This window comes from Acomys russatus, chromosome 11 (assembly GCF_903995435.1).
Source record: "Acomys russatus chromosome 11, mAcoRus1.1, whole genome shotgun sequence".
NCBI lineage: Eukaryota > Metazoa > Chordata > Mammalia > Rodentia > Muridae > Acomys > Acomys russatus.
In genome coordinates, this window is record NC_067147.1 from 742,233 (window position 1) to 756,774 (window position 14,542).

Below are 14,542 nucleotides of genomic sequence, written 5' to 3' on the forward strand. Positions count from 1 at the left end.
TGTATATGCTCACAGGGTATCAAGTCTCTTCTTGGTATCCTGCTATCCTTCCTCTGAGTGCCACCAGGTCTCCCCCTCCAGGGGACATGATCAAATGTGAGGCACCAAAGTACGTGAGAAAGTCATTCTTATTCAAACCACTACACTGCCCTACTGGGGATGTGAAAGCTGGGACATCGACTTGTGGTAGAGCCTTTACCCAACACGTGCAAGGCCCTGGGGTTTGAGTCTTTCCCCTGAGTGGGAGGGGAGGGGGACCGACAGAACAACGAAATCTAGACTCTGACAGCATATTATTCTTAGGAGGCATTGCTCCTGTTTTGTCTCCCCCAATTTTACATGATAAAGTCACTCCCATGCGGTAAACATTCTTAGGGCTGTGCAGATTTGTAAAACCCCACTGCCTATAGGGAATAACCAAGTCAGTGTACTAGGTGCACAGCTCCTCCTTGCCTTGACCCTTGACTGTATTTTTGACTGAGCCTCCTCCTTCCCACCCCATCGCTTATCTCCCATTTTCTTGATGTGTGTTTGCCCAACCCTGTTTCTTCTTCTGCCGTGTGGCCTTCTGTGCCCTTGCCTGCAGCATGACCTGACCACCCTGCTCAGTCCAACTTCCTCCCATCCAGCAAGCCAGCTCTGTAATCCTAGAAGTTGCCCTTGCTAAAGTCTGTGGGTCTCCACTGGGCTCCCAGCCTGGAGCACTGGAAGTTAACATAAGCACCTTCCTGAACACCACCAGCTCCTCTCTCATCTTTGTATCTCCAATCATTTGTCTGACATCCATTGTATAATTCCAGCTTACTCAACCATTATTGAGTGAATGAAAGAATAACCAAGTAGGTATTTTGTAGGATTTAAAACTGCAAATTTATAGGGAATTTCAAATACAACACTATGATATAGTTCCTGATTGAGCATGACACAGGTACCTCATTAGCAAAGCAGATGGTGGTCCATCTCAGAAAAGGTGGCTTAAGATTAGTGTGTAACTTTAAACATGAAGCTTTTCAAAAACAATATTTTAGGGCTGTACATGTAGCTCAATGGTAAGCATGTGCTTCTGTGTCAAGCCCTAGTTTTAATGCTCAGCCTTCAACATAGAAATGAAAAGGACGAATGAGTTTAAAGCCCCCTGTGACAGTGAGGAAAGCGCCTCTAAGTTATTGCATTACATCGGGGACTACTGATTCTGACTCTAGGAGACCTAACAAGCCACTGCATGTTTTCTCTCAGAGATGGGACCTAGAATTAAATATATACATATATCTGTATGCACACACACACACACACACACACACAGAGAGAGAGAGAGAGAGAGAGAGAGAGAGAGAGAGAGAGAGAGAGAGAGAGAGTAAAGGAGTACAGAAAAGGTCAAGGGAAAATAGCGAGTGTCAAATATGAGTAAAGTATAATGGTATACATATATGACAATGTCACAAATAAGCTCATTATTAAGAGCAGAAACCTGTTTAAGATACAGGTATGTGTAAATACTATCTGAATAAAACTCTAGCGACTCAGACCAACAGTTGACAAATAGAACCTCATGAAACTGAAAAGCTTCTATATAGCAAAGAAAACAGCAAATCAAACACACAACCCTACAGAGTGGAATAGAACTCTTAACCAGCCGTCCATCCAACCGGGGATATACATTTAGCCTAGAATACACAAAGACCTTCAAAATCTAAACAATGAGAAATCAAACAATCAAATCTGTAAGAAAACTAGTAAAAGCGACCAGTCAGTTCTTAAAGGATGAAACACAAATATCCACTAAGCATGAAAAAAATATTCAGCCTCAGTGCAGAGAAATACAGATCAAAATTCCCTTGAGATTCGATCTTATTCCAGTCACAGTAGCAGTCACTAAGAAAACAACAGAAAACGCTGGTGAGGGTGTAGACAAAAGGGACCCATCATGCCTTGCTGGTATGCGTGTAACAAGTCCAGCTACTATGGAAATCAGTATGGGGAGTCCTCAGAAAACTACAAATTGATCTACCATGTGGCCTAGCTATGCCACTCTTGGTTATTTACTCCCAGGGCCCCAACTATTCATATCACGAAGATACTTGCACATCAGTACATATACCTGTATCACATTTTATTTGACACAGCTCCGTGTAGAGTGAAGTTACATACTAAAAGCTAAAAAGGAAAATACAAAGGTAAGTAAACAAGTGATGGTGATACCTGGGATGGGAGACCTTGGGTTCAATCCTTAACCCCACCACTCCTGAAATTCAGGATGTTATTAAGCACCCCCATACTCCTTGTTAAATGACCCCATGGGCTCATGTGTGAACATCTGATCCCCAACTCCTAGGGGTGCTATTTGCGATGGGTCACAGAGGGCAGAGTGTAAAGTTGTGTAAGCTGGTCCCCTGCTTCCTGGCAGGCAGCCTTCCACTCCAGTTCCACGTAGCATGCTTCCCGAACCATAAGTCAAAATTAACCCTTCCCAGGAAAGAAAAAAGTAACCATCAAACTCCTGATTAATTGACTTCCACTTTCTGGATTCTAGTTTGCATAGCATGGCATAAAAACATTTCTAAAGTATCAATGGTCTCAAACCCCCAAATTCTGGGTTTTATTTCTTTTTTTCCTTCTATTCCTTACCTTTTTCAACCAGAGAAGAGTCAACTTGTTGGCAGTTTTCAGAGATGAATGCAAAGATGCCTTATGGCTGGTATATGTCTGTTGGAAGGACTGAAACCTTCTGGAAAACATCTACATCACACAAAATAGAACCTCTCATTAAGAGTCATAAGTAATAAGCACAGGTGAAAATGCATATTTTATTTTGAAAAATGACCCAAATCAATCATTGAAAAACAGACTTCTCATTATTTCCAGCTGTGGTTCCCTGTTGTTAATGTGTATTTTTCTTTTGTTTAGTATAAGTATATTCACAAGAATAATTACTAAATCACTGAAATAAATATGACATATGTGAGTACTTTTTTAAAAACTAAAAGTGAAGTATATTACTTTATGTTTATATAAAATTGATTTTTAAGAGACATCACTAATGTAAGTATCGGTATGTTCCTAAGTAATGATAATAGTTCTTAATTTGCTCATTTTATGCTTACACTAGTTCGTTGAGGGAGGAAACAGGAGTGACCTCTTAGTAAATATAAGGAACAGGCAGGATGGATTCAACTATCATGAGTAAGGATTCCGTGGAATTGGGCCAAATTCATAATCCCTGTCAGACCTCCAGAGTGGAGTGCAGCTGCGGTGTCATTCTTCCTGGGGACTGGGGGTCAATAATGGTGATGCTGGGCACGGGATGGCCTTAGACTTTAAACAGATGTACAAGCGTTGTTGAGTCTTGGAGGTTACACCCTTAGATTTTTTTTTTTCCCTCTCTCCACACTCGACCTATTGAATCAGAAGAGGAGGAAAATACCTGCATCAAGAAAGAGAAAGAAGCAGGCGTGCCTTCCTGGTACCAGGTATAGGCGTGGTGTTGATGCAGATAGCTGCATAGCTTACAAGAGAAGGTCCTTTTTACAGAAAGGCTGGTGCTTATTCAAACCCAGAGCCACGTTTCCAATTAAGAGGGGACTTTATTTTCTCAGTTAGGTGGCTCTTGAGAGAGCCCGTAAGACTCCTCTTTTTCCATCACCATAACCGTTCAACCCATTTATGAGTTTTCCATTCATAAAATGAGGTGACTTGAGGAGTTCTTTCCAGCTTTCAAAATCCCCTGATTTACGATGAGTTCACTCTCCATTGTCTTTCTGTTTGTGTGAACAGAATAGGCAGTGCTCTCACTCTACTGCTAAATGGCAACATTTAATGGAAAAACATATATGTCAGAAGGCTGACTCCCCCTGCAATGAAATAAGTGAGCATCCACTTTCAAGGCCAATAACTAAAGATTGACAGGAAAACATGGACTTGTCTGCCAGCATAGCTGCTACAGACCCAGGGAGCCTAAGCCAGAAGAGTATTTACATGTTGTGTTTTAGAACCATAACTCAGGTGCTTGAGCGCCTCAACTTAGCATAATATCACAGGAATGTCCAGACAGTGTTTTCTTTAACTCCAGGAAGAGCCGTTTGGAAGGAAGGATCTTGCCACATGTGTCCAGCTGCGTGTTTGGGCTCTTGGAAGAAAATTATTCTATAAACACAGATATAAACCAGTAACAGAAGTTTACAGTAACTGCAGCCTTATGTACACAAGATATCAAATTAATTGCTATTATCAAATTTGTTAATCATAAACCAGACAGCAATATTTTACTTCCGTAAGAGAGCCAAATTCTAGGAGTTCACTCTGGAATGCTTTGAAATAACTGGAAATTGAGTTGAGTTTGCTTAGAGTTGAAATATTACTTAGTCATACAGCTAGCTGGTGTGCCTGTTAATGATTAAGAAAACTTTGCACTTTTAACACATTAGTTATTGCCAATTAAGGCAAATCTCCTGGAAAAAAATCAAGCCTATAATGCTAATGTGCCGGAGACCTCTCTCCACACCATTGTCACCAGAAAGGACTTTTTACATCCAAAATAGTCCTAAAATGACTTTGAGGGATCATGGTAAGGTGGGGAGGTGAAAATCACCCATTTCCCTTCTTTCACCCAATGGAATGTGCCTTTCTCTCCACACTGTATACTCATCCTGGAAAAATGTAATAATATATCTGGCATGGAGACACATTCTTGTTCACCCTTTGCAAAGTTTGAGGTGTGTCCCGGAAAGTCCTTGAACGTAGTCACTGCATTCCCACCCTTGTGCTAAACTCTCTTCTTGGAATCCAGCCTTTGTCTTTATGCTGCTCTATGCTGCTCTCTGGGTACCTGAGGCCTTCCATCCAGGAGAATGACTCCCAAAGGGGAATCGGCAGTTGCTCGTGAACTTTTTACTTCCCAATGCAGGTTCAGGCCAAGGGCAGTACTCTCCTGGCCCCTGACCACAGATTTTCCTGTCAGATTCCTTCCGTTGTACCACCATGCTTTCTTCTTACTCAAATTCATGAATCATGAAGCAGCATCCATGGAAAGTCTTTTTATAGAGATAGACATATTGTTTCTGTGCCTGCCTTTCTATTTTGAGGGCAGAGAGGTGTTATGGGGTCATGCGTAGGAATCCTACACACAACTAGGGTAGAGTGGAGGCTCTGCTGCCCTTTCTGGAATCCAATTTTCTGACCTAGTCGACAGCTACTGCTTTAGTAAAGGGGTACATCCAGGCACAAAACTCCCGAGGCTAAAAAGGGTTTCACTGAAATTGTGAGCATTGAGCGCATGCCCAATCCACTGCCTTCATTCGGAGGGCGTGTGGAGTGTCCCTGAGTCTGAGCGTGGGCTTTTTCTTCTTTTTTTCACAGGCTGTCATAAACTCGGGTGTCAACATGACTGAGCGCTTTGATTGCCACCACTGCAATGAGTCTCTCTATGGCAAAAAGTACATTCTGAAAGAGGAGAACCCGCACTGCGTGGCCTGCTTCGAGGAGCTCTATGCCAACACATGCGAGGAGTGTGGCACCCCTATTGGCTGCGACTGCAAGGTAGCTTCCTGCTAGCTCTTACCACTTTCCCTCAACTTTTTCGAAGAGCATCCTGGTCCTTATCTCCCGGTGGTAGGCTCTGTTTCAAAAGCCCCGCCCCCCCTTTGATGGCATTGAATCTTATAAGGCAGGGCACAGTGCTCTCTCCATGATCCAATCTCTACCCATCCTACCATGGCCCATCCCAGCCTTGCCAAGCTGTTTGCTTAGTGTTCTAAGTCCACTCTCTAGTTACTGGGGTCCTTATCAACCCCACCCTTCCAGGAAATGGTAAAACCTTCTCAGGGCGGCACTCTCCTGCCCCTGCTGTTTGCCTCTTGGTGACTAACAGAGAACAGGTGCTGCTTAGTAAATATTTGATGAGCCAATGTATATATGCATTATCTAGTCATCACCCTAGATAAATGGACCTAGGAATGCAGAAAGCCCTTGGGATACATGGCCTCTTTTCCATTTGGCTTTGTATTTCATTTATACATTGAAGAAATCAGCAGCGTCCCGCAGACGGCTCAGCATGGTTCACAGAAACTTCTTCATTCCTGCTAACTGACCAGTGAGGAAAGGTCACCTATAGCCTAACCTGTCACACAAGGGACAGTCTCTTAGTTGGCTTTCCTTCTGTGTGACAACAACTTCTAAGAAGTTTACTTTGGCTCACAATTTGAGACGTTCCAATTCTTGGTTGGTTGGCATTGTCACTGTTGGGCAGCACACCATGGCAGGGGCACATGGCAGAATGTCCCTTGTGCTAGTAAAGAAAGCAGCTGAGACAGGAAACAGCTAAGGTCCTAGTATTCCCCTCCTCCCCAAGGGCACATTCCAGTGACACTCTCTCCCCCAGGCTTCGTCTCCTGAAGGTGCCACTACTTCTTAGCAGCACCAAGCTTGACTCTGAGGCTTTAACACATGAACCTTTGGTGGGACATCTCAGACCCCAACTATTGTCAGGCCCTATGCAAGATTCCTGACATCTTTACCTGCAGAAGGACTCCTAGAACACACTTAAAAAGCACTTCAAGTGATTATCACCCCCACAGCCACAGAATTGATTACAGAATGGGGCCACATAGAAGTCTCTAGAGAATTCTCAGCTTATGAACTCAAAGGGAACTTAGATCATTGTATTTGCACTGTCTAATTTCTGCTGTTGGTATTTTGTATTCCTTCGGGATTTTTACTGTTCTCTGATTTGTGACTATAAAAATCAATACATAACTTCTGACTGTCTCAGGCTCTGTGTGCAGTAGGAACATTCTAGCATGTCCAATGCGTTACCCTTTCTCTTTTCTCTTATTTTGTCTGTCTCCTAGAATAGAGTAGGCAAATGGGTGTTTCTAGGTATCTAAGTATTGAGGAAGGACTTCTGTCTGGTACAGAGAGATGTTTGCCTGGGCAGAAATGAAGAATATGGATCTGGGTCACTCAAAACCAAGCTGCACCCAGGTAGCTTTAGCTTCAGAACAGGAGCCTGTATGGGGTGTTAGAGAAAACCTAACAATTGTGTCAGACAAATTTAAAATGCTCAGAGGTTTGGCTACCATGAGCAAACACCTGACCTGACCTGACCCATCTCAAATTGCATTTCTTCCTTTCTCCAATTTTTGCTGGGATATGCCATGTTCTAGATGGTAAGTGTTCTTAGTTTCTGTGATAGCTTCCCATTATGGTAGCGCACATTATCAGCTTATGAAGAGAAAGGCATTCTGTAGGCTCCTAGCTTTCAGGCTTCCCTCCATTGAATGGATACATTGCTTTTATTGAGGCCTATACCAACTGGTAGGTGCACATGGAAAAACAAAACTGCTTACCCTGTGACCTGAAAAACAAAGCCAGAAGGAAGCAAGAGGCAGGGTCCCATAACCCCTTTTTAAAGCACACCCTCAGTCATCTAAGGGCCTCTCTACCTTCTGCAGGTTCCACTGCCCGTCAATAGTTCTGAGCTGGGAAGTAAACTACATAGGACTTTGGAGGAAACCTATGATCCCAACCATAGCAATCGCTTCACTTATTTAGCAGGCTAATGACAAAAGGTCCCAGACAGTTTTATTTCTTCTGTTTAGGTATCTCATTCATAAGCGGTGTGAACCTCAACCAGTTGCTTGACCCCTCTGTGCTCTCGTCCACATCTGTAAGATGGAGAATTGGGTGTCTGCCAAGTGGGCTTATTGTGATAAGCATTCTCACACAAAGTCCTCACACTCAATGGAGATGTTGCAAGCCCCGTGCTTCTGTTTTCTTTCCAACCCCATCTCCACTCTGTAGGGAAAGCATTCTGCAGCACACACCTCTGAGAAGGCTCACTTCTCTGTACATTTTCATGATGGGAAATATCAGTAAAAATGCCCATGTGGAAGACAAGCTCCTAGACAGAGACAAGAAGCAGTTTATAAACATTTGAGCTGGGTAAGAAATAATAAGTTGGTAAGAGGTCTACATAGCGTTCTGAGGAAGGACTGCACTTTAAAGGAAAAATTGTGCATATCTAGGACTAGTCATCCCTGACCAGTGGCTGAAGTAAAAACAAGGCACAAGGCACTTATCATTTCTCCAGAATGATTTAATGGAAAGACCCCCAAAGCCAGTCTTCCTTCCAGAGGCATTTTATGCACAAATAAACAAGAGTGTCTACGAGCGGCCAAAGTCAACAAGACTGCTGAGGGGTCAGAAGCTAGTGCACTGAACTTTTCAACCCACATCAGCAACTTGAGCTCAGTGGGTCCTGCCCTGCCATTTTCCTCCTTTGGGAACAAAGAGCTGTTGAGTAAGAGACCTTTCCAGTGGAGGATTCCCACTGTTTGCAGAGGTTTTCTTGACTGTCCAATGTAGTTGTGTAGTTGATTTTGTGTAGGAAGAACTGATATCCACCCCCATGGGGGGAAAAATGTTTCTGTTTCCTCAGGAAGTAAAGCCAAAACTTGCGGCAGGAGGGTGGGGTGCTTAATTGAGCTGATGGCCATTCAGTCAGGTTAAAGGGGTCCAGCCACCATGGACTGTGTTCAACTCTCTGGAAGACACATTACCTGTAAGATTTTTAAGATATACTCAGACCTGTGGGGTTGGGATGATTTTGAGGTACTGGCTAAAGTTTAAATGAGATAGATGAATCTTAAGGACCTGTCCCTATAGCTAGTGTATATACATTTATTTTCTTGCTCCTGGGCAGCCGCCTTGCTGTCCTGTTCTTCATTCAGTCACTCCTCAGGATGCTGTGATACCTGAGGCAAGAAGATCATTGCTTCTTACAACCAGAGGAGTAGTTGAGGAGTCACAAAACAAATGTAACTTTATCACCCTCCAATACTACATCCTTTTCTGTTTTTCTTGGATACCCCTAGATATTAGCAATGACTTTGCACTGACTATTAAAAAGATTTTTTTTTGACCAACCTGAGTTCTGAGCCTCAGAAAGTCAGGAAAAATAGACTGCTCATAGAGTACTATGCATTTGAAAAATTAATGACTTTAGCAAAGGGCTTCAGGCTGAATATTTCATGTTTCTGTGAGCAAAGTCCTAATGCTGGGCAGGCTGTCATATACCTATGTAGCTGAGGGGGTGGGTGCTCTGAAGAGAGCAGTAGTAGTAATGAAAAGATGTTTGTGGAGGAAGTCCAGCAGCCGAGGCTAAACCTAAGACTCAGAATCTGCTGTATACTTACTTGTCCCTGGAAGTTGGAAATTACTCCGTTGCGGATCTCAGTCCCTTGAGGGCCCTTCCATGGATAAGGACTTTTTCATCCCATCTTATGTAGAGGCCGCCGAAGCTTAAAAGAGTGAAAGGTCTTACTGAGGGTTGGGATTAGTAAGTAGAAGAGCTAGATGTAGAAGGTTCCTAAGCAACCGGCATGTAGCCTTGGCAGTGGTCTTCAGGTCCTGAAATAGCGAGCTTCTCGTTAGATTTTATTCCCCAAGGATGTGGAAGCTCAGGAGGAAGTCTCGGGCCCACTCCTCGGGACAGGGCTGGATCAAACTTCCTCACCTGCAGCATCACGGCCCTTACTCACGTGTCGTCTCTACTCAACTGAAGGTGAATAGTGACAGTCACTTGATGTGGAGGGTTGATGCAGGAGCACCAAACACACACATGGGCTGCTCACTGGCTTTTCTAGCCATTACGTGGGAAATGTTGAGGTGATGATGGAATTGTACAAAGTCTTCCTGCCAGAGTACAGTTTCTCACTCGTTGTTGAAACGTTTGGGGAGTGCACTGGGAACTCCAAGGCCGCCTCTGATTCTCATATACCCAGGGTGATCTGGATGCCCCCATCATGTTTCAGAAAGTCTGTGAGCACCAGTGGAGTAGGCAGCTGTTAGGAAAAGGCCACTCCTCTCACCAGCATGAGGCAGGCCTTGCCTGCAGCCCGTCTGGACCTCCTCTGCTGGGAGTGCTACTCCATTCTTTCATTCTTACTCACATGGCCTTTGCTTGTTCTTTGGGATGACTTTCAAGCTTTTTCTTTTTTCTTTTTTTTTTCTTTCAAAAAAAAAAAAATGAGATCTTGTGTTGGGTGTGGTGGCTCATGCCTTTAATCCCAATACTCCAGAGGCAAAGGCAGGTGGATTTCTGTGAGATCAAAGGCATTCCAGTTTAAACAGGAAGTTACTTAGTGATACCCTGTCCACAAAATAATAACACTAAAATTGTTTTAAATCTATCAAGTTAGTGCTGTACAAAGTAAAATGTCTGATTTCTTTCTCTTTCTTCCTTCCTTCTTTCTTTCTTTTTTTCTTTCTTTCATCGTGTGTGTGTGTGTGTGTGTGTGTGAGAGAGAGAGAGAGAGAGAGAGAGAGAATATGGACATATGTAGATCATGTGCTTGTGTAGACATTGGAGGACTGCTCTCCTGGGACTCAGTTTTCTTCTGACTTTTGGGCCCAGGGATCAGCCCTGTACACAAACTCCTCTTGCAGATGAGCCATCCCTTGAGGTTATTTCTCAGATTTTAATGAGCGAACCATCTTTATAGATTTTCCATTAGAATCTGTCCATAGACTCTCTAATGAGCACAGACTTCACGGGTATGAAAATTCTACTTGTCCTTGGGTTGCGTTCCAAGGTTCCTGGTGGACCCCTAATGTTGTGATTTGTACCAGCACCAGGACACCCTACAGCCAGCGTGACAACATGTCAGCTGCTGAGAGCTGCATATACACTGTGAGTACAACAGACAAAAGAATGATTTATGCTCCATCTGGGACAAAGTAGGATTTCTTGCGTTCTTTTTTTCATGCTTCTCAGAATGTGTTGCAACTTAAAACTTAAGAATTGTTTATTTCTGAAATTTTCCACTAATAATTTTATACTGTGATTGACTGTAGGCATCTGAAAGTATGAGAATTAAAGGGTGAAATTAAATCTGAAAGTATATAGTAAAGGGTGAGTATTGGATTTATTTAAACAATCTTTTAAAAAAGAATACTAAATGTTAAGGGAATTTAATAAATCAGGGTCTTCAGAAAGAGGAATAAAACTGGCTGACTGGTTGTTCTATGCAAAAGACCTCTGCTCAAGAAGCCCCAGACAGCATCCTGCCATGGCATCCTCAAAGGCAGGACCCTGCAGCAAATCAGCCTAGGCTTACACCTGGTTCCATCTTCAACAAGCTTTGTGGGAGGCATCAGCTCTGTCACCAGTGAGCCTCCGTCTTCATGTCTACCAGATAAGGTTGCTTGTCTCACAGAATTGTCAGGGAAACTGGCTGTGTGAGGAAATTGCTCTTCTCTGGGACAGTGTGTGACAGCCATCCTCTCTCCTGCAGTCCTTTTCTCCAGACTTCATTTGCAAGGATCTGAAGACATGGTGGAAATAGGATCACCTAGTAGTCTTAAAGCAGAGAACATCTTTTGAGTATGTTGTGCATTACTGATGAGCAAGTCCACTTACAGTCTGAGTTCAGATGCCTTGAGAAGCACTTAGATTCAGGGTGACAGCCAAACATCTCCTAGCGCGGGTGGAAGATCATGCAGAGCAGCATGGGAAGGTGGCTGCGTGTAGTAGGGACCCTGCTACAGCCAGCTTTGAAAAGGCCTGAGGCAGCTGAAACCCCAACAAGGGCACATTTGGAGGCAAACAGCAAGCATCTCCTAAATTAGGAACATCTTCAAAGTGAAAAATATAGTCTGAAAAAAGTTATTTGTGCTGTTCTGCTTGGGTATTGCATTTTTCTTCAGTTTATGGCCTTCCTGTGAGCTCAAGATTAGCCCTAGTGGTTTTGGTTTTGTTTTTCTAGAATATATAAAAGGTCTTTCCCTGTCTTTTTCCCATCTCTCTAGAAAACTTCTCTCTCTGTCTCTCTGTATCTGTCTCTCTCTTTCTGTGTGTGTGTGTGTGTGTACACATGCGTGTCTTTCTTCTTTTTTTCAGTGCTGGGGTCAGCATAGGGCTTTATGCATACTAAGCCAGTCCAAGCTACTTAGCATCTAAGTGTTGTCAATGCTCATGATACAGTATGGCCCGCCTCTGAATCTGAAAGAGACTGGGTGCAGGATCTCTTTGTACTAGAATATGAAAGGGATCAAGTCTCTGATACAGACTAGTATAGTATTTGCATGTAGCTACACACATCCTCCAGTATTCTATAAACTGTCTCTAGATTACTTGTGATACTCACTGAAGTATAAATACTATATATAGAATTGTGTGTCCAATGCAGAAGAGATTGTAGTTCTGAATCTTTTCCGTCTGTGGTTGATTGAACCCAAAGATTCAAATTCTGTGGGTATCAGAGCCATTTGTACAAAACAATGTCAAAACAAAACAAAAAATGAACTAGCCACCACAAGCATGGTGCTAATCATGAATACTAAAGTTTTGGTTGGAGCTGTGAATTTGAGGCATGGAAAGATCACTAAGCACTGTGTATTCATGATTAATATTTGGCATGTAGTATCAGGCATTGGTCAGCTCTGACACATCTCAGCTTTTGAGTGGTGATGATTTTGAACTTTGAGGCCTGGGGAATCCTAGAACTAAGACCCTGTCTTCCACTAAGACTCAAAATACTGAAACCAAATGTGCTTGGAGCCACTGAAACTAGCGAAAAGCATTCTCAGTCCCCATTTTTTCACACGAGCTCTTTGCCCATTTCCTGATTAGTACAGTGAGCAGCAAGACCAGGTGGAAGCCGTGACAGCATCATCAAGTGATCTCAGACATCTAAAGAGCACAGCCAGAGAGCCCCAGGAAGAGCTCAATGGCCTAATCAATAAGGTGTGGCTTTGCATGTCTGAAAGAAATGCCAGAGGCTGTGTTGGCCAGGCGCACCTGCCAGAGTGATCACAGGGAAATTGAGATGTGGGCTGAGCCTGCAGCTAAGCAGCATTTTACCAGAGAGGAGGGAAAAGGGTGGGTTTGGAGCAAGCAAGCCAAAGCTGGGCAAGCAGGTTAAGATAATTTGGAAAGGGCTGACACTGATGTACCACCTTAAAATATACCACCTTAAAAAATAGCCAAGCAACCCAACAAACAAAAACAGGAGCACAGCTTGGTTTGTTGAATCAGTGAGGGTGGGAGTAGGTGGGGGGGGGGGGGGCAGGGGGACGGGGGGGGGGGGGGGGGAGGGTTAGGGTGGTGGTGGTGGTGGGGGAAACGTAGCTTTGTGTATCTTTGTGTCAAATCTGCTCATGTATAAGCATAAAGTTTTATCTCATAGGGTTATTGTATAGCTCAAAATAGGCACGTTGAATTTAGAAATGTATTTTTAGATTATAAAAGCCAAGGAAAGTTTAAAAGCACTATACAAAATTAGAGTCCTGGAATCTTACTGTTGAGCTTTTGGGACGTTAAAATGTCTTCATAGGGTGTGGTGGCTCATGCCTTGAACCCCAGCTCATGGGAGGCTAGCAAGAGAGAATGCTGAGTTTGAGGTGTGGTCTCCACAGTAAACTCAAAACATCAAGAAAACTCAGGAAAAAATAGAAATTCTGATTTTCATTACCATCTTGATGAGTAAATTTTAGTGTCAGCAAGTGACTCAGGACACCACTTTTTTTTTTTTTTTTTTTTTTTTTTTTTGAGACAGGGTTTCTTTGTGTAGCCTTGGCTGTCCTGGACTCACTTTGTAGGCCAGGCTGGCTTCGAACTCACAATGATCCAACTGCCTCTGCCTCCCGAGTGCTGGGATTAAAGGCATGCACCACCACCGCCTGCCAGGACATCACTTTCAAGACTGACTATGAATGAGCTGACAGTCACTGGACAGTTCTTTTGCAGCAAAAGTGGCTGCAAGCACTTTACATGTATTAGCTCCTCCTCCTCCTGTCACAACCAATAGCAGTGACCCTCCTTCTGGGTTTCCTGTGAGAAGTCTGAGGTTGAGAGGCTCGGAGCTTGTCCTCTGCCATGCAGCTGGTAGGTGTGGGATCAGGGGTATAATTGGTCTGGCTCTTTGGTCCCTGAGCTAAATTGTTGAGTCTCCTCCTTTGGGGCCAGGAAGCACACCACCATCATTAGCTGGAATAGAGAAAGGGCCAATCTGATCCTAACCCCCACCCCTACACACACACACAGAACCTGCCAGCAATAGTGGTGCAACTCCGTTTAGTGGTATTTTTCTTTCTGGTTCATCACTGAATTGAGGAATAATATAAGAGGTTGCTATTTACCTTCAGAAAAGACACTTCTGTCAAAAAGGTTTAAGAATGATCAATGTGCACTATGCTATTGTGTGTGTTCCTGCAAGAGGGGCAGGTGAGTTAAGAAGGCCTCAGGAAATGCACAGTGAGAGCCCTGATCACAGGAAGGAGCTGGGAGGACTCTGACCCCCTCTTCATAGGCCTCCAGTGATCTCTGCATGCCTGACTTGGCTCTCTGAGTAGCATGGGACTCTTTGGCCAGGGGTGGGGTGGGGTGAGCGTTGGGGTGTCACTCTTTAGCAGCCGAAAAGGAAAGGTAGCATTAGATGGAGGTCACGCAGAACTGACATGCCAAGAGCAGGCACATTTTGGTTTGTGGACAAGAAGTTGAAATGCCCCATCGGAAGTCATCAAGTCAGTAGAGGCTGTGGCCATGGGC

At 43.7% G+C, this 14,542-nt stretch overlaps 1 protein-coding gene across 2 annotated transcripts in view; it reads left to right on the forward strand.

Moving 5' to 3' along the window:
* Positions 1–14,542, forward strand: part of Fhl2 (four and a half LIM domains 2) — a 73,252-nt gene that overhangs the window by 35,935 nt on the left and 22,775 nt on the right. For both annotated transcript variants that reach the window (XM_051152690.1, XM_051152691.1), the window contains exon 2: positions 5,353–5,532. In XM_051152690.1, the coding sequence (XP_051008647.1) occupies positions 5,377–5,532 (156 nt within the window). In that variant the 5' untranslated portion in view covers positions 5,353–5,376. The remainder of the gene's footprint in view (positions 1–5,352; positions 5,533–14,542) is intronic.